General features: G+C 37.6%; 4 protein-coding genes across 4 annotated transcripts; 3 read left to right on the top strand and 1 right to left on the bottom strand.

The window, feature by feature from the left end:
- Nucleotides 1–2,251, top strand: LOC122030340. Its single transcript, XM_042589552.1, has 3 exons — nucleotides 1–295; nucleotides 357–532; nucleotides 2,246–2,251. The coding sequence occupies exons 1-3, from the start codon at nucleotides 1–3 to the stop codon at nucleotides 2,249–2,251; spliced, it is 477 nt and encodes a 158-aa protein (XP_042445486.1).
- A 57-nt stretch (nucleotides 2,252–2,308) lies between these two features.
- LOC122029545 (hexokinase-2-like) lies at nucleotides 2,309–7,484 on the top strand. The gene is made up of 9 exons (XM_042588576.1): nucleotides 2,309–2,703; nucleotides 2,820–2,970; nucleotides 3,071–3,253; nucleotides 4,471–4,545; nucleotides 4,648–4,803; nucleotides 4,981–5,079; nucleotides 5,169–5,299; nucleotides 6,669–6,750; nucleotides 6,855–7,484. The coding sequence occupies exons 1-9, from the start codon at nucleotides 2,426–2,428 to the stop codon at nucleotides 7,182–7,184; spliced, it is 1,485 nt and encodes a 494-aa protein (XP_042444510.1). The 5' UTR covers nucleotides 2,309–2,425; the 3' UTR covers nucleotides 7,185–7,484.
- A 6,191-nt stretch (nucleotides 7,485–13,675) lies between these two features.
- LOC122028527 (NADP-dependent malic enzyme-like) lies at nucleotides 13,676–20,154 on the top strand. Its single transcript, XM_042587368.1, has 20 exons — nucleotides 13,676–13,836; nucleotides 14,021–14,259; nucleotides 15,884–16,004; nucleotides 16,103–16,177; nucleotides 16,268–16,419; nucleotides 16,492–16,597; nucleotides 16,698–16,763; nucleotides 16,883–16,978; nucleotides 17,057–17,128; nucleotides 17,226–17,309; nucleotides 17,446–17,544; nucleotides 18,041–18,088; nucleotides 18,193–18,246; nucleotides 18,344–18,442; nucleotides 18,775–18,864; nucleotides 18,988–19,065; nucleotides 19,170–19,244; nucleotides 19,339–19,429; nucleotides 19,596–19,724; nucleotides 19,799–20,154. Exons 1-20 carry the CDS (start codon nucleotides 13,807–13,809, stop codon nucleotides 19,885–19,887), a joined length of 1,893 nt encoding a protein of 630 aa, XP_042443302.1. The 5' UTR covers nucleotides 13,676–13,806; the 3' UTR covers nucleotides 19,888–20,154.
- Nucleotides 20,123–21,480, bottom strand: LOC122028528 (gibberellin 2-beta-dioxygenase 5-like). The gene is made up of 3 exons (XM_042587369.1): nucleotides 20,990–21,480; nucleotides 20,559–20,916; nucleotides 20,123–20,487 (listed from the first exon to the last, which is right to left on the bottom strand). Exons 1-3 carry the CDS (start codon nucleotides 21,472–21,474, stop codon nucleotides 20,284–20,286), a joined length of 1,047 nt encoding a protein of 348 aa, XP_042443303.1. The 5' UTR covers nucleotides 21,475–21,480; the 3' UTR covers nucleotides 20,123–20,283.
- Between the last annotated feature and the right edge of the window lie 258 nt (nucleotides 21,481–21,738).

The raw sequence follows: 21,738 nt of genomic DNA, 5'->3' as shown, positions 1-21,738 counted from the left end.
ATGGATCCTTGCCCATTCGTCCGCCTCATAGTAGAATCGTTCGCGTTGAAGTTGCCGCCGGCGGCGAGGCTCGCCGGCCCCGGCGTCCATCCTTCGCCAACCCCCTGCTTCTGCTCCATTCAACTTCAAGACTTTCCTTCATTGACTGCTCCTCTTCCCCGCGCCTTCGACCTCACGTCGAGCACCAACTTAATCGACGCCGCTGCTGCCGCCGCTTCCGCTCCGTCCTCTCCAGTCATCATCAACCTCGATCCGGCCGCCTTAGAGAAGATGTCGGGGCGGGCCGACGCCGGACGTACTCCTGTGGGCTCGCCTGAGGTTGCTGGGAAGGGTAAGGGTGGCGGTGCACTTGGAAGCGGCGGCGGTGCAGGCGACGGTGGTGCAGAACGGGTGGGTCAGCATGGCCAGCGGGCAGGGCGCGGCGCGGCTCCACTTGCTGGTGTGGACAGAGCCTGACCCGCGGTTCGTGTTCCAGTTCGGCTGCGAGCCAGAGTGCAACCCCGTTGTGTATCAAATCCAGGGAGGCAACCCCGTGAATTTTTTTAAATATCAAATAATTTATTGATGTTAAAAAATTAAATAAATGGAATCGATAAAAAATCATTATTTTGTTGATAAGATAAAAAAATCAATTAATTTGTTGATAATATAGCAGATATGATCATCGATTTACTTGAATTCAAATTTTTAAAATTAAGACCAAATCTATTAAATTGAATTAATCAATATTTTTTTGAAAAAAAAAGGGAAATAACCCATCCCAACTTTCAAATTAGTTAATTCAATTTAATCAGTCTTCACTCATCCCTATTTATATATGTAACATTTATAAACATATTCATTATTTTATTATACTGATTTATATATTTGAATATTATATTACTTTTAAAATTTGTCTATATATATTAGTTACAATTAATTTAAAATGTTAATAAGACAATATCATATTATTAGCTATGTCCAATGTTACTAGTTAAATTATATATGCCATTATTGTAAATGAGAAATTAAGTTTAAGATAATAACCAAAAATTCTAAAATATAAATCTTCAAGGATAAAAGTAAAATTAATTCAATTATTTATTATATATAAAAAACACAAAATTCCTCCGTTGACTAGGGTAAAAAAAAAAAAAAAAATCCAATTTGAGATTCGATTCCTTTGGTAAAATATTTTGTTAGAACGACCAATTCAATATTTGAAGTTTCAGTCTTTTTTAGAAATATATTTTTGATTGTTTTAATAGATTTTTTAACTTTTTCAGTCTTTATGACCTATGTCAAATTATAAATGCTCATATGATATTCCTTGGTAAATATTGCGCGGTAATAATTTGATGCTTAATTGGGCGACACTTTCCTTCAAATTGGACATTGTCTAGACAGAATGTGCTTTCCTTTTCAACCCTTCAAATTGGGCACTCCTAAAATGTATAAATGTTTATCCTTTATAATAATGGAATTGACTAAGCCAATTAAATCAAAACCATATAAATTATTTTTTTTAATAAATTGAACCGACCTTACTTTCTTATGATAATCAGACAGGGTGAATTGATAAAAAAAATAATTAATTCTATCAAAAATCTAAATAATCAAATTTTTAGACCGTCGATTCATTGAACTATTAGTCGAGTGATCTATCGAGCAATCGATCCATCAACTCCTCTTTGAGTTTAAGTAATGAGAGTGAATCACAAATTAAGAATTTTAAATTTCAGTCAGAGTATAATACTCGACTAATATGTTCATTTTAATTGATTTAATCGAATTTGGACTTTTAAAATGGAACTAAATCAATTAAATGATTTTTAATTATATATAGCACTCATTCATATATTTGAATATTATATTATTTTTAAAAATTATCTGAGTTATATTTAAATTTAAAATTTAATAAAATAATATCATATTATTAGATATGTACAATATTACTAGTTAAGTTATGGCAGTGCCATTATTGTAAATGAGAAATTGAAAAATTGACATTAAGATAATTTTGATGCCAAAAATTCTAAAATATAAATATACAAGGAAAAAACTAAAATTAATCCAAATATTTGTTAATGCATAGAAAAAAAAACACAAAATTCTTCCGTTGACTTGGAAAAAAAAAATCCAACTGGAGATTCTATTCCTCCGGTCCAATTGAACAAGCTGCCGTAAATATCTTGTTCATGAGGAGTTTTGCTTCTTTTTTTTTTTTTTTTTTTTTTTTTTTTTTGAATGTTTCAATGGTTTATAGGAATAATTAAATAGATTTTTGACTTTTTCTGCGTACGCCACTTTAAAAAGTAAAGTTCTCTCAATCATTTTTTGATTTCATATTATAAAAGCTAAACCTAAGATTGGATTTTGTGAGTTCGGTGTTCAAATTCAAGAGGGAAAAAACTAGAATTTGATCCATTAAAAATCCTTCGGGGGAATGAGGAAGGTGTTGATAAGGACCGCGGTGATTTGCGCGACGGCGGCGGCGGCCGTCGCCGTGACGGCGTTCGTGGTGCGGCGCCGGAGGCGGATCAACGGGCGATGGGCTCGCGCCGGCGCTGTGTTGAAGGAGCTCGAGGAGCAGTGCGCCACGCCCGTCGAAAAAGTGAAGGAGGTGGCCGACGCGATGACGAAGGAGATGCACGCTGGCCTCGAGTCCGAGGACGGGAGCATGCTCAAGATGCTCATTAGCTTTGTCGACAGACTCCCCACGGGGTGCGATCTATCCTTCCTCCGAAATGAAAATTTTCCCCTTTTTTTTTCCGTTGCGATTGATTCATCGTAGATCTAACACGATGGCATCATGGGCTCTTCGATTGCCACCTTGACAGGGATGAGAGAGGATTGTTCTACGCCTTGGACCTCGGAGGCACCAACTTCCGCGTACTGCGCGTACAATTAGGGGGGAAGGAAGGGCGTGTCGTGAATCAACAGTGTGAGGAGGTATCAATCCCTCAGGATCTGATGGTTGGTGGTTCAGATGTAAGTCGACTGATTGTTCTCTTCTTTCTTCCTCAAGGATATCATGTTTCTTGTTCCAATCTGATTCTGTTGGTTGTTCTTGGCTTTGTTATGTTTCTAGGAACTGTTTGATTTCATTGCTTCAGCTTTAGCGAATTTTGTTGCTTCTGAAGATGAGGATTTTCACCTTCCCAATGGCAAACAGAGAGAACTTGGCTTTACCTTCTCGTTTCCAGTTAAGCAAACCTCAATTGCTTCCGGCACTCTTATTAAGTGGACAAAGGGTTTCAATGTAAATGGAACGGTGGGTTCTGCTTCCCTTCTATTTAGCGAAATTATACTTCGTTTTTTAGTTTCGTATTATTTGTTAGTTGGTCAAAGTATGAGGAATAGGTTGTGTTGATTTCAACTGTTGTTGAGATAAAATGATGTGATAACAAGAGCAGTTTTTGGAAGATATATATAATTTTGCAAAAAATAAAGAGAATATATTCAATAGGAATTTTCATTCCATAGTTTGAGAAGATGAAAACTTTGGTAGGGGAATTGTAAGTCCCAGCAAAAAGGGTTGATTTATGAACCATATACATGGAAAAGATTACTTGTAGTTCCTTCTGTTTGTATTTATTCCTAATTGAAATATTACTTATCCTTAAAATATATGCAGTTCACAAATAGTTTGCTAGTACGTACATTTAGGTCCTTAATAATTGCCCTTCAAAACTTTTTTCCTTCACTAAAAATACAAGTTACAAGTTGCAAGTTATGACGAATTCTACCATTTACATTCTGCTTTAATATGGAAATGCATTCATTTATTTTTGAAAAACAAACTTCATTAAATATATATCTTGTGAATCAAACTTAATTAAAAGATAAATTGTCTAATGGGAAAAATGAATCTAATCAACAGTAGTGTAGCACCTCATCTACGACATGCCTCGATTTATTTATTTATTATTATTATTATTTTGCTTTATATAACAGTCACATGTTGTGATGTTTATCTATTGAATTCAAGTGCATGGATCATAGCATTAGACCAAAGCATAGGTTGTGAAAACGATTGATCTCCTTTAATCATACTGTCCAGGCTATCCTTGTTCTGTCTAACCTGCTAGCCCTGCAAAAAAAGATAAGAAATAAATTAATGCTCATACTGTGTCACAAGTTATGTGGTTGAGATTGGTTGCCTAATACAAGTCGTATCCATCAGTCTTGAAGATCTAACAAGATATCCCAAGTCATATAGATGATTGAAATCTCATATAAATTTGAATTCACTTTTTGCATACTCTATCAAAAGATTGAGGTGTCAGTTTGCATTTACATTAAGCATTTTGTATGGTAAAGAAATCATGGTCGAATATTGACAAAGAGATTACTTTGTACAGTTTTTGATCAGGTAGTTTCATCATGAGCCTAAAACATCAATATAGATGTTACAATTGCTATGATACTCCATTTTGAATATTTATTTGGTCATTATGCGTTTTAATTCAGTTCTGTTTGTGAAGGCAGGTTGGTAAGGATGTTGTGGGTGAACTGACTAGGGCCCTGCAAAGACAGGGTATTGATATGCAAGTTACAGCATTGGTTAGTTCCATTCTATTTTTCTATTCATTTCATTGAGATCTGTTTTGTCATGATTTATATATATATATGAAAATCAAGCACACATTTAACTTTTTGATATAGGTTAATGATACAGTTGGAACCCTTGCTGGTGGCATCTATGATGATAATGATGTTGTTGCTGCTATTATACTTGGCACCGGTACAAATGCAGCATATGTGGAGCGTGCTGATGCAATTAAGAAGTGGCAAGGTCCACTTCCTAACTCTGGAGAAATGGTAAGACTGTGAAATTGAGCATGACTTAAACAGGAGTGATTCTGAAACGAAAGTCATGTGAATCTAATGCCAATGCAGTTTTTCACTCGCATCAAGATTCTCATGGATTATATCATGTTACATAGGAAAAACTTTACAAATTAGATAAGTTCTTAAGGCAATTTCCTTGTACATTAGGTTATTAACATGGAGTGGGGAAACTTTCGCTCCTCATATCTGCCAACAACAGATTATGATCACGCACTCGATGCTGAAAGTTTGAACCCTGGTCAACAGGTCATTACTGCATTTATTTCCAACAGTCTATTTATCTTTTCCTGGTTTATGTGATTTGTTAATTTAGAGATTTTTCTAGTGACTAACAGATCTATGAGAAGCTAATTTCTGGAATGTATCTGGGTGAAATAGTCCGAAGAGTTCTATTGAGATTGGCTGTAGAAGCTGCCTTATTCGGAGACAATGTTCCTCCACAACTTGAAGTTCCCTTTGTGCTACAGTAGGTTATTCATGGCCATTCTTAGGATGCTAGGATGCAGCAATTACTAGTTTCTTTTGATGCCAAATATTTTTTTCTATCAAATATGCATTTCATGTTTCATTTTTTCATTTACACTTCTTTTCTTAATGTGTATGGGTATTAACCCTTTCAAATGCTTTCCATTTTGACAATTTATTATGCTCTTGACTATCATATTATTGTTGTGCTTCCTCGAAAATACTTTTTGGCATGATGCCTAAGCACAAAGAATTTGTAATGTTAATGTTGCTGCAAAGGTATTTCTAATAGAATAGTCCGCTTAGCAAATCTATGAGATTGAAACACATAGTACATTAGGGTAACAAGCACTATTAGTGGAGACTACATTATCTCTTTGATATTAGTAACAACAACCAAGTCTTACCCACTAGGTGGAGTTGACTTGCTCATGTGGGGCGCCCAGGTCAACATATGACCTTTTGCCATCAACTAGGTGGGGTCGGCTTTCATTTAACGGTTGCCATAGTTTATCTCTTTGATATCAAATTCCACTTAATAATTTGATGGGCAAAAATTAAAAGGGAGCCTCTTATTTTGATTACTGTTAAAATGTACCTCATATTGAAAAAAAAAATTAAAAGAACACTCCACCCTAACTTTTTCTCCTTAATTATACTCTTTATCAGACCGGTCCTGCAGATTTATCCAAAACTGGTTAACCGGTAAAATGAGTAATTTGGAAAGAAAACTTAGGATGAAGCGTGCTTTTGATATATTTTCTTTTAACGTTGGGCGCTCTTTTAATGATAATGAAAATAAGGAGAGCTCTTTTGCTTTGTTTTTCCTATTTTGTTACTTAACTTGCTGCCTGTGCTCTATGTCCTTCTTAATTCGATTGCATAAACTTACAAGGCAAAGGTACATTTTATCATAATTTTAGCCAACTAGAATGTTAGCTATAAATCTCATATAGTATACATGTTTTAATTTATACTTATGCAATTGACATGATTCATGCTGTAGAGAAGACAATTCTTAGTTCCAATAGTTACCCAGTTTCAACCTTTTCTTTCTCACGGTAGAAATTTTATGTTCCTGCCAATAAATTTCCACATTTATCATTAGATATTCCTTTTACAATATGATGCTTCCAGTTTCCTGTTGATTCATTGTGCTTGGCTACTGAATACATTGAATGTTTCAAAGAAGCTAATTTATGTGATAGTTCATTACTGAGTTGCCATTTGTTTGTTAGTTGCATTGATTTAATTCTACTATTATTTGCAGTAATCACACATTCTAAGATTTCAGTTGCATTTGCCTACCTTTTATGTGTTTTTTTTTGTCAAAAGCATAATCACTGTATTTTTTTATAAAAATTTTACAGGACACCAGTCATGTCAGCAATGCATCATGATACTTCAGCTGATCTCAAAGTTGTTGGCGCCAAAATGCAGGATTTCTTGGGGGTCTGGATACATTCCTATCTACCAAACCATTTCAATTTCCAGTGATGCACCATTCGTGTGCACTACTTGTCTCTAACTACGACATTCCTCTTCTCCTTTTTCAGATCTCCAACTCCTCCTTCAAAGCAAGGAAATTGGTCGTCCAAGTGTGCGATATTGTGGCTAAGCGTGGGGCTCGTCTCGCTGCTGCGGGAATCATTGGCATTCTGAAAAAGCTCGGATGCGACCGCCCCAACATGAAGAGGACTGTGATTGCCATGGACGGGGGGCTATATGAACACTACACTATCTTTAGAGAAAGCTTGCTCGCCACACTGAAAGAAGTTCTCGGAGAAGAGGCCTCAGCTTCAGTGCTGGTTATTATGGCCAATGATGGATCAGGCATTGGAGCTTCTCTTCTTGCAGCCTCTCATTCTCAGTATCTTGAAGATTAAAGATACATCCCTAAGCTGCTCTTCTTGCAGCATCTGATTCTTAGTTTCTTAAAACTTAAAAAATCGATCTCTAATCCAAAACCTATTTAGATTTTGCCTTTTTTACAATTTAATAGTTATTATGGGTGGCTTTAATTTAACACCACAGTGGGGCAATCGAAGAGTTTATCTTGATAATGTATTGATGGCTTAAAGCAGGATCAAGAAGACTACTGATCCACTTAGTTCTTTTGTTCTTTGTCTCAAGAATTGATGAATTAAATAAGATTGATGGTGGCAGCCATCAAGACTACTGATCCACTTATTGATGAACTATTTAAAAGCGGCTGTACCAGATCTTGACAAAAAAAAAATTTCAATTATGTGACTGAGAATGAAAAGGTGAATCTGTTTCTTGTTTTGAAACTTAAAAATTAGCTGCTTTTTATTAAAAATAAACTGCAAGTTTAACAAAATTGAAACCCCAGATTTCCTTTGAATCAAATATTAAAAAAAACATGTTCATGTAAAAAATTATCAACCGTTCTTTATGATTTTAACTTTATTAAAGTTATAGAATATTAAAAAGACAAAATCAATGCGGAGAAAACGTTCACATTAGTCAATGTGCTTCCCCAAAACGCACGAAGGAACACGTTGGCGAGGGCAATTGCATGGCTTTCTCTTCTGTGGCAACTAACACCGCACGTCGTGCCTTATGGAATTGAATTATTGGCGTCGCCTGTTCCCACAATAATCTGTCTTCCCAATCAATTCAATTTACGACAACATACGGATCGATACCATGTCACCATCCCCCTATGAATTGGCATAGTTAGTTCATACAAGAATATTATTATCAATAGACTTGGATCGATTATCAACGAATACAAAATGATTTACTGGTTGCTTTAATCCCTTTTTGCATATGTGCTGTTATAGCTTAGCAAAACCTTCATGATTTATCTTCCTTCCTCCCTTCTAGACAGTATGAGATCATTGTAGAGGGACTGTTGAGATGATGATTTTATCTTCTTGTTATCTATACCATGTCACCATCCTCTCAGCAGCCGATGCCTAATAGCCAACTGAGCAACTGCGCTCCACAACAAGTCTCGACATCTTTATGGTCAAAAAATAAAAATTGCGTTGTGTGGCTCGTCCTTACTCATCGCTCCAAATCAATATTAAAATTCAACATGACTCTCTATCGTTGATTTCTTTAATTATTCAAACGTTGGACCACTTCAAATGACAGACGGATGACAAAAATTCTGAGATTAATTGATCAATGTGGTTTTGTATTCTTTGGATTTGGAATTAGATTTCACTTGTGTAAATAACTTTTTGCTAGTGCAGATTGACGACGGCACCACCGGTCTATAAGATTAGAGGAGGAGGAGGATGAAAAGGACTCTTCGTTCATTAAAAGGGTATATTGGTGAACAAATGTGCCAAGTTATGGTCAGTCAATAGAGACTTACGACCTTTACCAAACTCAGCCCAAAGTAAGGAGGAAATAAAAAACCCACTCCGTGCTGTTCACACGCTCCGCTAGCCGACAGTCGCAGCCCCCTGTCTTGCACGTGCAATTCCGATGACTTGATTAGACTCGTTTAGAATTAACTATTATTTAATTTTATGATAAATGATGTGCTCAACTAATACGGACCACGAAGTGCTCAGGTAAGGAATGACTCAACATTTCTTACATGAAAAAAAAAAAAATATATATATATATATATATATGAAATGAACATAAAACTTTTGTCCTAAAATACTCAGGGAAAGAATGACTCAACATTTCTTACATAAAATATATATATATATAACGAAGTGCTCAGGGAAGGAATGACTCAACATTTCTTACATGAAAAAAAAAAAATATATATATATATATATATATATTGATCCTGTCTAAACTAGGAGTCAACGGACGCTGGGGACGTGGCGCTCCCTGCTGGATCCTTGAGTGCTCCGGTGAACCTGCAACAGAACCGAGCCGGGGGGTGTCCCGGCGACGGCCCTCCGACGCTCAAGTCAGGCGAGGAAATAGCAAAGAAGTGGCTTCAGAGATCCAGACGCGCGTACCTCCGGTGAAGAAATGGAGGCCTTATATAGAACTATCGAAAGAGCCCAGGCACGTCAATCGAAGCAGTCATCTGCTTTAGACCATACCCAAGTATGGGCCTGTCAGAAGAGCATATATGAGACCATACTGCTACTGTATCCACCTCTCCCTGATGTGACGGCGGGATCTTCCATCGTGCAATCTTGTGTACGGCCTTATCATCAGACGTGCTTTCTCTGACATCCCATATCTCGAGACAAGCGCATAGGCCGCTCGGCTACCTTTGTACCCTCGCCCTTATCTTGGCCGAGCGGACTCCTGCTCGGCCCTTAGATCCTCCTGCCTTGGCGTCAGAAACCCAAGCCCATGGATGGGTTATCTATAGCTCCGCTCGGACCATTATCCGCTGGGCCAACCCTCCATCCGTCCTTAGGCTGGGACCCTTCAGAGGGTGGGCCCCCCATTCTTACCGCCGGATTATATATATATATATATATATATATGAAATGAACAGTAAAATTTTTGTCCTAAAATGCTCAGGATTTCTTTTAGATATATATATATATATATATATATATATATGAAATGAAGATTAAAACTTTTGTCCTAAAATTTCCATGGTTTTTTTTTTCCTCCACTTGCGACGTGACTTCTCCCTTCTATTCCACCTACATCCGTGACGTACGCATTAATAATTCTTGTTCCATAATAATTTTACAATCTAAATTCAAACAAAATAGTTATTGACAAATATAAATAAATAATAGCACAAAGAAATGTTTAAGAACATCATTAAAAAAAAAAATTGAAATGAAAACATAACAAGAAATATACATAAATAAATAATTCAATAGGTTTCTTTTGCTGTTATGAATACACATAACTTACAAAATAGCAAGAAATAAACAACACACGAAAGGAAGAAATACCCTTTTAAGCAGGATAATGAATCATGAAATTTAGCTAAAATACATGAGAAGATACAGTGAATGAATCCACTTCCTATACATTGGAAATTCTTTGCATAGGAAGAAATCTTAAAGGTGCTTTTCTGCTATGTCTATCCATCCATGTTGGTTCATCAAAAATAGACAAGAAAGTTCATGAATTATTCAATCATCTCCATGATATTTAACTAAAATATAAGGGAAGATACAGTGAGTTACCAGAATAGAAAGGGCAGAAGGAAGTATGATACTATCAGGAGTAGCTTCACTGGTGGATGTTGGGTGGTGGAGCTTCACTGGCGGAGGAGCTTCACTGCCAAGACTAGCTTGGAGCTTCGCTGGTGGAGAAGATTTAGGGCTTAGGCCATGGAGGACGAGCTTCGTAGCTTTGCTGGGGTGGCGTCTTAGGGTTTGGTTGGTCGTCGTTATAGGTGGAGGAGAAGGGAAAAGCAACGAGAGTGGAGGAGAAGGGAGAGGTAGTGATTTTAGGTTAGTTTCGTGGGTGATTCCCGTGACTGTGGATGGAGAAGAAGGGAGAAGTCGAGCCGCGTCGCGGATGTGGGTGGAGGAGAAGGGAGAAGTCACGTCGCGAATATGGGTGGAGGAGAAGGGAGAAGTCGCATCGCAGGTGGAGGAGAAGGAGAAGTCGCGGGGATTTTAAGGCAAAAGCTTCGCTGTTCATTTCATTTCTCTTTTTTTTTTTATTTTCTTTTTTCCCACGTAGGCAACGCTGAGTCATTCCTTGACGTGCTTTGTATTCCTTGAGCATATCATTTCTCTTTTATATACTTAGGTAATTAAATAAATTATCAAGAATCCAGCCAGTCCTCGAAGAGAAGGCATTGCCAACATTTTGAGGATGTTAAAATAGTAATTTATGAAAACACTAGCTTTTAAAGAGAAAAAAAAGGTAAAAAATAGTAATTCTAATAATTTAGGAAAAAATACCTTTAACTAGATATATTTTCTATCCAGCTATATTTTATCTTCCTATATTTAAAAAATAACATTTAATTCCTTTGTTACCAAAGTTAAATTTTGAAAAAATTATAAAAATAATTATGTCATTATCTTTTTGATATTTTTTTAATAATCAAAGAGGAAAGAAAAACATATTGAATTTATTGATAATTTATGTCAACTTTTATTTTCTTTATTTAAATCTAAATTAATTTCAGACAATTCAAGATCCTAATTGATATTTTTAACATGTGCATATTTGTTGATTTACTATTTAAAATCAATAAATTATGTATAATTTCCAATAATATATAAAGATTAATACTTAATTCTTCGACTGCGCTACCTTCGAATACAATGGATAATAATTATTTTCTTTACTTCTTCTTAATTTAAAAATTTTAGATACGTCTTATTCACGATTATATAAGGTTCTATGAAAATAGTTAAAGGTATAATTTTTTTTACATGAAAGTAAATTTTTTCATCTTCTTCGAGCTCTTTTGCTTTCTCATGCATATTTGCGAGCCTTATATCTTAGTTCATCATTGACTTGACCGTCAAAGAAGGTAACACTGACAATGACAATTCTCGGCTGACAAACTTTGCTTTCCATAACATCGAGAGCTGACACACAACAAACTTTCAAGACCCTTAGCGCGACCGACTAGAGGAGGAGGAGGAGGCGGTGGGGTGAGGGGGATAACCCCTGCACAAATTAAATAAAATAAATATCTTTCTTGGACTTATAACTTAGAATAAAACACTTGCATAAACAAAATAAGAAATAAATTGAAAAGACGAGACACATAAAATTTTACTTGGTTATAACCAGGGAGATTGCTGATCCAAGAAATAAAGTTGCGTTAATTTATTCTTCAGACGGAGAAGCCTCTTTACAGCAATGAAACATAAAAAGACGAAGCTAAAACAGACAAAGAAGCGTGTACAAGTGTTGCTTGAATAATTCTTGTTGTTATTAGCTTCTGGGAGCAAGACTGCTTATATAACCCTGCTTGTGGCGCCTGGAAGGGTTCCAAGCGCCTGGAGGGGGATAAAGCCTTATCCCCGATGCCCCGGTCAAAGGCCACATCAATCTTGATAAAATTTGGGTTCCGAGTGCCTAGAGTCCGGGTGCGAAGGGTGAAAGTCAACATTTTGTTGACTTTCACTTCGAGCCTCCAGCTTCGGCTCCGTTTGCTTCGGTCTGGGTCTTTCGCTTCGGCTCCGCTCGCTTGGGCGATTTCGACCATCCGAAATAGGGCTCACCCGAACTCAACTTCCGACCTTCTCAAGCAAGCTTCTGCTCTGACTTCTCGTCCCTCGGAAACACTGCGCACCTTCTTCTCGTCCGCTAGCGTACTTTTCCGCAGCACCTCGTCCCTCAGATGCATCGAGTCCGTCGGCTCTCTCCCGTGTTGTCCTTTTCGCTAGCTGCGTCTTTTGCTCGACGTCCTGTGCTCCTAAGTTTCTATACACTTAGACACAAGGTTAAACACAACAGAACTTAACTTAACTTATTTGATCACATAAAAATTATCTTGAGCGAGTCATGGAGAATACAATCACCGAATGCTTTTATTTTTTTTTTGCCCTTTTATGAATATTTTTTTTCCTTACGTACACCCTCCAACTAATCAATATTTAAAGAGCTGATCCCTTATATATAATTATTTTCCATATTAATTTAATATATTTTTTCTCTTAATATTATAAAAATATATCAAAAAGACAAGGATAAAATTGTGTTTTACAAATTTTTTCATATTTGATTTTTGGTGAAAGAAGGCTAAGTGTTATTTTTTAAGTAAGAGGGGAAATGCTAATGGATAGAAAATACATGCGTTAACTGTATTTTTTCTAATAATTTATTTATTTTTGTCAAAATCAAAATTGATATTGTCGATGAAATAAAACAATACATCGGAATTCAGTAGTGGAATTGAACACAAACTGAAATTCAAATGTTACGAATTAAATTATAATTCACTAAAATCACGAATCAAAATTATAGTCGAACTAATTTGAATTTCTTATTTTAAAAATCCATTCACGTTTTTGTTTTTTTATTAGATAATTAAAAAAGCGTTGGTTGTGTCATGCGCAACGACGGGCGGAGAGTCCAAGGTCACGTGCGCCTCAACCATCAGCCAGTGTACGCATTAATGCAAATAAATACTATTTTTTTTTTCTTTCCAAATTAACTCGTATTATAATTCATGTTTATATATTTTTTTTCTTTCCTGTTATTTTATTAATTAACGAGTTTGTGAAAATTTTAATTTAATTTTTTGAAAAACAAAAGAAAATAAAACAAAAAATTGGCAACTATGGACGGTCAAAAGTCAAGATTTGGTAGATTCTCAATATTGTAAGAGATCCAGGGCAAAAGCAATCGTGCAGGTCGCCGCACGCAATTACACCAAGCGGTCCTGCGATTGCAGTCCCACCTTCCCCGATTGCTTCCGTTGCGTTGTTTCCACGTAGGAGCTTAGGCTGATCCGCGGGCACATCTTACAGTTCTTAAAAGCTGCCGCATCGATGAATCCTCCTCTCACTCCCCTCTCACAATCGGTTTCACAGGTCGCCCTTGCCCATCGAGGAAGAGAAGACGCGAAAGGCTTCGGCGTTCGATCTCCCACCTCTCCCTCCTCTCCTCGTCGCCATGCTTTCGTTGGATCGGACTTGCTTTCTGGTAATCAATCTCTTCTCCTGCCGTTTTCTGGTTCCGTTCAATTTTTTTTTTAATGCCCCTCGACATTCTTCCTTGTTTCGTGATTGTGATGTTTTTGCATATGCCGAATAAAGATTGTTTTTTTTTTTTACCCTTTTCTTCCTGCGATATGCGAGAATGGTTTTGATTGGTTTTGTTTTCTCAGCGATGCGACGAGTTGCTAGGCCCACTTCGGGCGCGCAGACAGCGGGTGGCTCTACCGTTTCCGGCGACGGTGCGGTGTCAGGCGAGGAGCGGAGGGGAGCTGAACGGGAGGAGAATCGCAGTGGACAACACAATCAAGAAGGTCGAGCCGAACTCGGTTGAACCTGTCGAAGACATAGAGCACCATGATGGCTACAGGGATGAACAATTCATGATGCCGTGGACAGTCTCCGTCGCCAGGTTTGTGTTCGGATCTGATAGTCGGTTTTCTCGAGATTGTTGTGTGTGTGTTTTTTTCCTTGATCTTGTTGAAGTTTTACTTTTTGCTAGTTTGGGGCATTTAGATTATATCGAATACGAGGGTTAAAACCTTTCCATGCTGCTTTGTCAAAAGCAATCTTGAATGCTCCAGCTGGTTATTTTTCTGTGTTTGTATTTTACTTTCATTAATTTCTTTACTTGTTTTGTATATTTTTTGTTTTATCTGGTTACATATTGGCGGTTTCCTGGTGTTTTATTTTTAAGATACTATCGAATAACTTCATTACTGCCTTTTATGTTTCCATCTTCAAGACCATTTGGGCGATCCTTTCTCTTCTCGTCTGTATTTACTCATCCGAATTGCGTCCTGGAGATTGTTAGTATATTAATGTATTCTATTTGATTGCTTAATAATGTGTTTCATCGTTGCCAAGTTTGAAAATTTCCTTATAAAGTATTCGTGTGCCTTTGTTGGACTTGATCGAAAATTATTTCTAGCAAGTTGTCATCGAGGAGAAAGTATGGTTTTTACAAATATTGGATTCTCACCCGATAAATTGATAAATAGTCAAAGTTTATGTTTCCTTACGTGAAAGATACAAATATAATATAGATATTTAACATTAACTATTGAAGACCTAAAAAGTTTTAATATTTTCACTTGGGATTGGTTACATTTTAGACATGCATGAATAGTGGTCATGCTGACATATAAAATGGAAATTTTTAATTTTATTGTTTGGTGTATTAAACTAGATGTATAAGTGCAGGCCAAGACAAATCTGTATTTGTATTCCCTGGGTTTGATTATGTCAATTCCCATAAGGGGATAAGCAGGCCATTTAGGTGTCATGGTTCAGTCTCCATTATTAAGAAAGTTGACCTCCCACCATTAATTGTGTGGGCTGTCGTTTCTTCTGTTGCCGAGAGTATGCCCTCCTTTTATTGCTAGGACCAGGTATTGGGATGTCATCTTCACAGAGTTGCCATAGCCGATGTGCTTTTATTAATTGGTTTTATTATTTTATAATTATGAAATAATTTTTATTTTGGGGACTCCATGATCCACTGACTATTCATGTATTTACCCTTTCATTTTGACATAGATTTTTTTTTTTTAAATCAATCTCAAGTCTGATGGAAGTTTTTCTGTAGAGTTTCCTCTTACTTATGCTTAATTGTGTATATATCTTTTAGAAAATTAAGGGCCATCATATCATACAATTTATCACTTCTGGTTCCACATTGTGGTGCAAATTAGTTTTTGGGTATGCCATAAGGGAATAACAACCATTATCAAGAAGATAGCAAGATGCAATCATATTTTATCAATCAATGGAAATGTTTTATAATAGTTTGTTGATATGGCCTTGGTTTAAATCTCTAATTTAAACTAAACTAGGTTAATTGATTTACACAGAATAAATCAAAATTAATTTAGAGAACCAAAATTGAATTAAAAACTTCATGCAGTTTTGATTATTGGTTATTAATCAAATACTTTATTTTTTAAATTTAAACCAGAAACCATGTTAAATCAAAATTAATTAAATTGAAATAGAGATTTTAAAATTCGTAACCCTTTCTTTTTTTTCTTGCATAGTGGTTACACATTGTTGCGGAATCCACAATATAACAAAGGTCTTGCATTCAATGAGAAAGAAAGAGATGCCCACTATTTGCGAGGTCTCTTGCCTCCAACATGTGTTTCACAAGAGCTTCAGGTTTGTATGTATTTAGAATTACCTAAGAAGAAGTAAAACAATTCTGTTTCCTACTATCCCCTATTATGAGTTTGAAATTTGCATCCTTTTTCTTGCAGGAGAAAAAGATCATGCACAATCTTCGTCAATACCAGGTACCCTTGCAACGTTATATGGCCATGATGGATCTTCAGGTACCTAAGATAACTGGCATTTAATCTTTATTAGTAATTGGTTCGAATTATTTCTAACCTCATTTGGTGTACATATGATTTAATCTTCAGGAGCTAAATGAGAAGCTCTTTTACAAACTCCTCATTGACCATGTGGAAGAATTGCTTCCAATTGTTTATACGCCTACTGTTGGCGAGGCATGCCAGAAGTACGGTTCTATCTTTAGGCATCCTCAAGGCCTCTATATCAGTTTGAATGAGAAGTAAGTTATTATGTTGCTTGACTTGCTTCCTAATCCAATTACTGAAATTTATGGAATAAATTGAGTTTTTAGAGGAAGGATTCTTGAGGTGCTGAGAAACTGGCCTGAAAGGAATATTCAAGTTATTGTGGTCACAGATGGTGAACGCATCTTGGGTCTTGGGGATCTTGGCTGCCAGGTAATATTATACTCAGATTTATTGTCATTCCTGACATGCAAACCATTTTGTTGGGATCTTTTTCTATGGATTTTCAACTTGTTAAATTGCAATTTTCTAGGGCATGGGAATTCCTGTGGGCAAACTTGCTTTATATACTGCGCTTGGTGGAGTCCATCCATCCGCTGTGAGTTGTATTTAGCTTTTTATTTTTGTATGATTCTTGTCATACAAATTTTTTTCACATGCTAGTTTCTGTGGAACGTTGTAGCTTTTTTGTTCTTAAAACAAATTGATAATTTGCAGTGTTTGCCTGTCACTATTGACGTGGGGACCAACAATGAACAGTTACTTAATGATGAATTTTATATTGGGTTGAGGCGAAGAAGAGCCACTGGCCAAGTATTGTCTCGAAGCATATGTTTGATTTATCCTAATTCATGTAAACTTCTGTCTGATTAGTTTTCTCCTTGTATTTAGGAATACACAGAGTTACTAGAGGAATTCATGAATGCTGTGAAACAGAGATATGGAGAAAAAGTACTAATTCAGGTCAGTGACTGACTGGATAAGTTTTTGTGGTTGCAGATTTTCTTTTTGTTTCCTATTTATGCTATTTTGATCTCAAATTTGTTGTGTTATTTTTCAGTTCGAAGACTTTGCTAACCATAATGCATTTGAACTCCTTGCCAAATATCGTAAAACACATCTTGTCTTCAATGATGATATACAGGTAATTGATTTTAGCTATACTATTTTAGACTTCAGGATCTTCCTTTATAGTTCTTTGAAATTGTTGAACTTGATTCACTCACATTAAACTATCTCCACTGTTTACAAACCATTCAATATGCTTATTCTCATTTCAGGGCACAGCTTCTGTTGTTCTTGCTGGACTTTTTGGCGCTTTAAAAATAGTTGGTGGAACATTGGCAGAGCACAGTTTCTTATTCCTTGGTGCTGGGGAGGTTTTACTCCTAATCTCAATTGGTTGATTTGGTCTATTGAATGTGTTCGACTTTCATTTTGTTGACTTGTGTATTTGCCTGTAAACATCTTAGTTTCCCATTCTGGGAGTATGAATTCCTATTCACTTATGCTTGGTCCTTGTATTTCATATTACAAAGCTTGTGACGCAAATAATTATATGAGAAATAGATATAGGAAGATCATGTCTATTAGGATTTTATTTATTAGGTGGGCTTCTGCTTTTTTAAAGAGAGGGTAGAAGATGATTTTTCCAATGTTGTGGTTTAGATTGAAATGTACTACTGTTTGCCATAATTTCTGCTAGGCTACTTAGTGTTTGAGTGTTCATGTTGCATGTTTTGTGACTTTAATTATGCACTGTGCAGATACATGTTTCAAGAGTATATTAACTGAACTTATCTCAGTTAAATATTTGTTCTGTTTATATTATCAATACTTCTTTGAATCGTTTCCTTATTCTGATTATCAATACAGGCTGGTACTGGTATTGCAGAACTCATAGCTCTTGAAATGTCAAAGCAGGTTTCGAACTTAGTCATTTTTTATGTGCATGAACAACGTTTTGGATGTTCTGATGATTTTACGTAGTGGTTCATTTGGTTGTGGATTTCTTATGGCTATTGTAGACAAAAGCTCCATTGGAAGAGACTCGCAAGAAGATATGGATGGTCGATTCTAAGGTAAGGAAGAGAATCTTGGACCTTGGTTATACTTATTGCAAGCATACAACTTTAAATCGTTTTACTTTCATTGTTTGCATTGTGATACCCTTTCCAGGGCTTAATTGTGAGTTCACGCAAGGATTCCCTTCAACACTTTAAGCAACCTTGGGCGCATGATCATGAGCCTGTCAATAATCTTTTAGATGCTATCAAGGTATTGCAGCCTCATGTGTCATTCTGGTTTCTTGCGGGTGGTTTCACGTGCTAAATGCCTATCATACACTTGTATATTTTTTCTCTCACTATGTGCGACTCTTAAGCTATATCATTGTTGATGACTAGAATGCTTTCTTCAACTCAGGTTTACTCATTTAAAGTGGTTTCTCCAGTGGTCACGTTTCCATTTAGTTGTGAAATTATAACACTAATACTTTATCTTATTTTTGCTGTCTGAAGTTTGTACCAATTCAAGCGGACCTCCTCCTTGTAAATTTGCCTCCATTAGTTTCCGAGTATTCCTTCATTTATTCCTGCTCAATTTCTTAGGCTATCAAGCCCACTGTTCTTATTGGGTCATCTGGAGTGGGAAAAACTTTCACAAAGGAAGTAGTTGAAGCGATGGCTACTTTTAATGAGGTTAGCTTCTACACCCAGACCTCTACCAAATCCTTACAGGAATGCATTCCGTTTCTGTTTACAATTTACATATATTCAGAGAGTATTAGATTCAATCCACTAGTTCCTTTGCATTGATTACAGAAACCCATAATTTTGGCTCTATCCAACCCTACCTCTCAGTCAGAATGCACTGCAGAAGAGGCATATACCTGGAGTAAGGTAAGCTTCCTCCAACTTTTTGCAGTAACAGTTGCATAATTCGTATTCATGATTTACTATGGTAGTTAACTTTTGTTACTGAAGACTTTGGCTTTCATTCACAGGGTCGAGCAATATTTGCTAGTGGGAGTCCATTTGATCCAATTGAATATGATGGAAAAGTTCTTGTGCCAGGACAGGTTTAAAATTTGTTCTCAACATAAACAACTTATTTCAATATGAAAATTTCTATTTGTTACAAACTAACCTTCGGTGCTTCCCACATTCTTCTAGTCAAATAATGCCTACATCTTCCCGGGATTTGGCCTTGGGTTGGTGATCTCTGGAGCAACCCGTGTGCATGACGACATGCTGCTTGCAGCCTGTAAGTTCACAAGTTGAATCAACCATTACTATATTCCTATTTTTCTATATGAATATTTCAAAGTTGTTCCATACACCATAAACCCCATCAACTTTGAGTTTCACTTTTCCATATATTCGACAAAACTATGGAAAGTAGTAAAATTGTGGTAACTTTTGTTGGACAGCGGAAGCTTTAGCTCAACAGGTGACGCAGGAGAACTTGGACAAAGGAATGGTCTACCCACCATTCTCAAACATTAGGAAGATATCTGCTCATATTGCTGCGAATGTTGCAGCAAAAGCATATGAACTTGGTGAGTTTCTTCTCCATCTCTTTATTCCGAATGCATAATGAATCTACCTTAAACTGGGCTAATTGTCCTTCAAGGATTGGCGAGTCGGTACCCACATCCCAAGGACCTGGTGAAGTACGCAGAGAGCCTCATGTACAACCCTGTTTACCACCAGTATAGATAATCAGACAAGAGCCAGCACTTCGTGCATATTAGCAGTCTAATAGTAGTCAGTTGCATAGTGCTCTGTGGGGGGCGGTGTTTTATCAATACATTCGTTAACTTGGAGTTAAACTTGTGTTTTTTTTAATTTTTTTTGACAACAGAATTTATTTATGATGGTAAGGCCTTTTGAGTGTTTTATTTTGATGTTTGATGCCTCGATGTCGGTACTTTTGGGACAAATGAGATGCCCTACTCAAGTGGTTTTTTATAATATTTTTTATGCTCCTGTTTTCTGACCCACAATTCACTGTTGGTGCTGTTTTCGTTCTTGAGCATCAAACATGGTTCATCCTTTCAAATACACTCAAAATACAACATCAGAACACAAACAAATAAAATCACAATTCGAGGAGGATCAAGAGACTAAGAAGCAGTAGAGGATTGCCAGGATTGCCGCCACCATGACTTGTTCCATGAGCGTGACAGTCTTTCCCCCCTGTGATGCTCTACCGCCCCCGCCATTCACGCAGTGAAATGCCATGGAAATGCATTCTCCATCGTCTCCTGGAGCCAAAACAGGCTTCCCAACGACATGTTTGTACATCCCACGACTACAAGCCTACACGGAAAATCAATCAGTTAATGGCAACGATATTGGCGATTCGCCTTCTCCGACGGTGGAATAATCACCTGAAGTTGATCGCCGACGGTGACGATGAGAGCGGCCGAGTGACCCGGACGAAATCGGTACCAACCCCTCTTGGAGTAGACATGGAACTCGGAAGCCCCTCCTGCGAGATGCAGACTCAAACAGCTCGAGCAGCTCCAGCTCCTTACCAGCATTCTCAGCAACTCATGCTTGATTATTCCGGCGTTATGCCTTCCGCTCGGAGCATGCTTCCGGAGGCAAATCAATGAGCCTTCTGCGCCCTCGTTTCTGAGTTTCAGCAGCTGGGCATTGTTCTTATTTGTATCGTCATCCAATAGAACATCTTCAATTTTGGCCGCTATTTTCTCAATTTCACTCAATAACTCTTGCAATTTATCTCTGGGAAAGAAATGAAGTGAATTGGTTGTTTAATTTTGATGTTTATGGATAAAGAAAGTAGATTGATGATTACTGCAGGTCATTAAAGCTGCGCGGCAAAGTTTCTGTCCCACACCACCAGAAGAACTCTTCGTCTTCCCCTACCTCCTCCGCTTCGAAACCCCAACTCCTCTCCGGCAACTTCGCCACCTTCGTCTTCTCCTTCTCCTCGAGCGGCATCCGGAACGTCGCCGCCGCGGCCCCTCCGACCGCCGCGATCAGTCCCGGCGGGATACCGTGGTTCGCAAGCCGGAAACAGCCGAAGGCCGCGGCGGCGGACTTGAGCAGATCCGCCTCGGATCGGCCGGCATCCGGCGATATCAGCGTCCGGAAGTCGATCTCCGCCGGGTCCCATAGCGTGGCTTCCTGGGGGAAGATGCGGTGCGGGAGGTTGAGTTTGGGGACGCGGAGGAACTGAGCGAGGAACCCTGCGAGCTCCTCGCCGTCGCCCGGCGCGTGAGCGTGCGCGCCGGCGACGGGTGACGGCGGCGGCGCACGGAACTCTGGCGGAGGAAGCATGGCGTCTGGGGCAGGGGGAGACGCATGGAGGGGACGAGTGAGAGCTACAGAGGGATAAAGAAGCGGGAAAAGGAAAAGCGAAAGGGAGCGGGAGCGATGATGATGGCATGCCTTCCGGAATCGATCTAGCCTTTTGCTTTTCTCTTCCTCCACAATTCTTTTTGCATTTTAATTATTCTCAGCATTAGACAGACAACAATCAGCAAAATGCACATCAAATTCGATTAATTTTAATTAACGTCGAGAAAAGCGACTTATTAATCT

This window comes from Zingiber officinale, chromosome 10B (genome assembly GCF_018446385.1).
Source record: "Zingiber officinale cultivar Zhangliang chromosome 10B, Zo_v1.1, whole genome shotgun sequence".
In the NCBI taxonomy this organism is placed as follows: Eukaryota; Viridiplantae; Streptophyta; class Magnoliopsida; order Zingiberales; family Zingiberaceae; genus Zingiber; species Zingiber officinale.
Note: the sequence above shows the minus strand (reverse complement) of the source record. Positions and strands in the feature narration are given on the sequence as shown.

Bases quoted from the DNA above. Each gene is read 5' to 3' on its own strand.
- LOC122028527 (XM_042587368.1), top strand. From the start codon at position 13,807: ATGCTTTCGTTGGATCGGACTTGCTTTCTG. The intron at 14,260-15,883 runs GTTTGTGTTCGG...TTTCTTGCATAG, and splicing joins TGGACAGTCTCCGTCGCCAG to TGGTTACACATTGTTGCGGA. The intron at 17,545-18,040 runs GTTTTACTCCTA...TTATCAATACAG, and splicing joins TATTCCTTGGTGCTGGGGAG to GCTGGTACTGGTATTGCAGA.
- LOC122029545 (XM_042588576.1), top strand. From the start codon at position 2,426: ATGAGGAAGGTGTTGATAAGGACCGCGGTGATTTGCGCGACGGCGGCG. The intron at 2,971-3,070 runs GTAAGTCGACTG...TTATGTTTCTAG, and splicing joins TGATGGTTGGTGGTTCAGAT to GAACTGTTTGATTTCATTGC. The intron at 5,080-5,168 runs GTCATTACTGCA...AGTGACTAACAG, and splicing joins GTTTGAACCCTGGTCAACAG to ATCTATGAGAAGCTAATTTC.
- LOC122030340 (XM_042589552.1), top strand. From the start codon at position 1: ATGGATCCTTGCCCATTCGTCCGCCTCATAGTAGAATCGTTCGCGTTG. The intron at 296-356 runs GTACTCCTGTGG...TGCACTTGGAAG, and splicing joins GGGGCGGGCCGACGCCGGAC to CGGCGGCGGTGCAGGCGACG.
- LOC122028528 (XM_042587369.1), bottom strand. From the start codon at position 21,474: ATGCTTCCTCCGCCAGAGTTCCGTGCGCCGCCGCCGTCACCCGTCGCC. The intron at 20,917-20,989 runs GTAATCATCAAT...TTTCTTTCCCAG, and splicing joins CGCAGCTTTAATGACCTGCA to AGATAAATTGCAAGAGTTAT. The intron at 20,488-20,558 runs GTGATTATTCCA...TTTTCCGTGTAG, and splicing joins CCGTCGGCGATCAACTTCAG to GCTTGTAGTCGTGGGATGTA.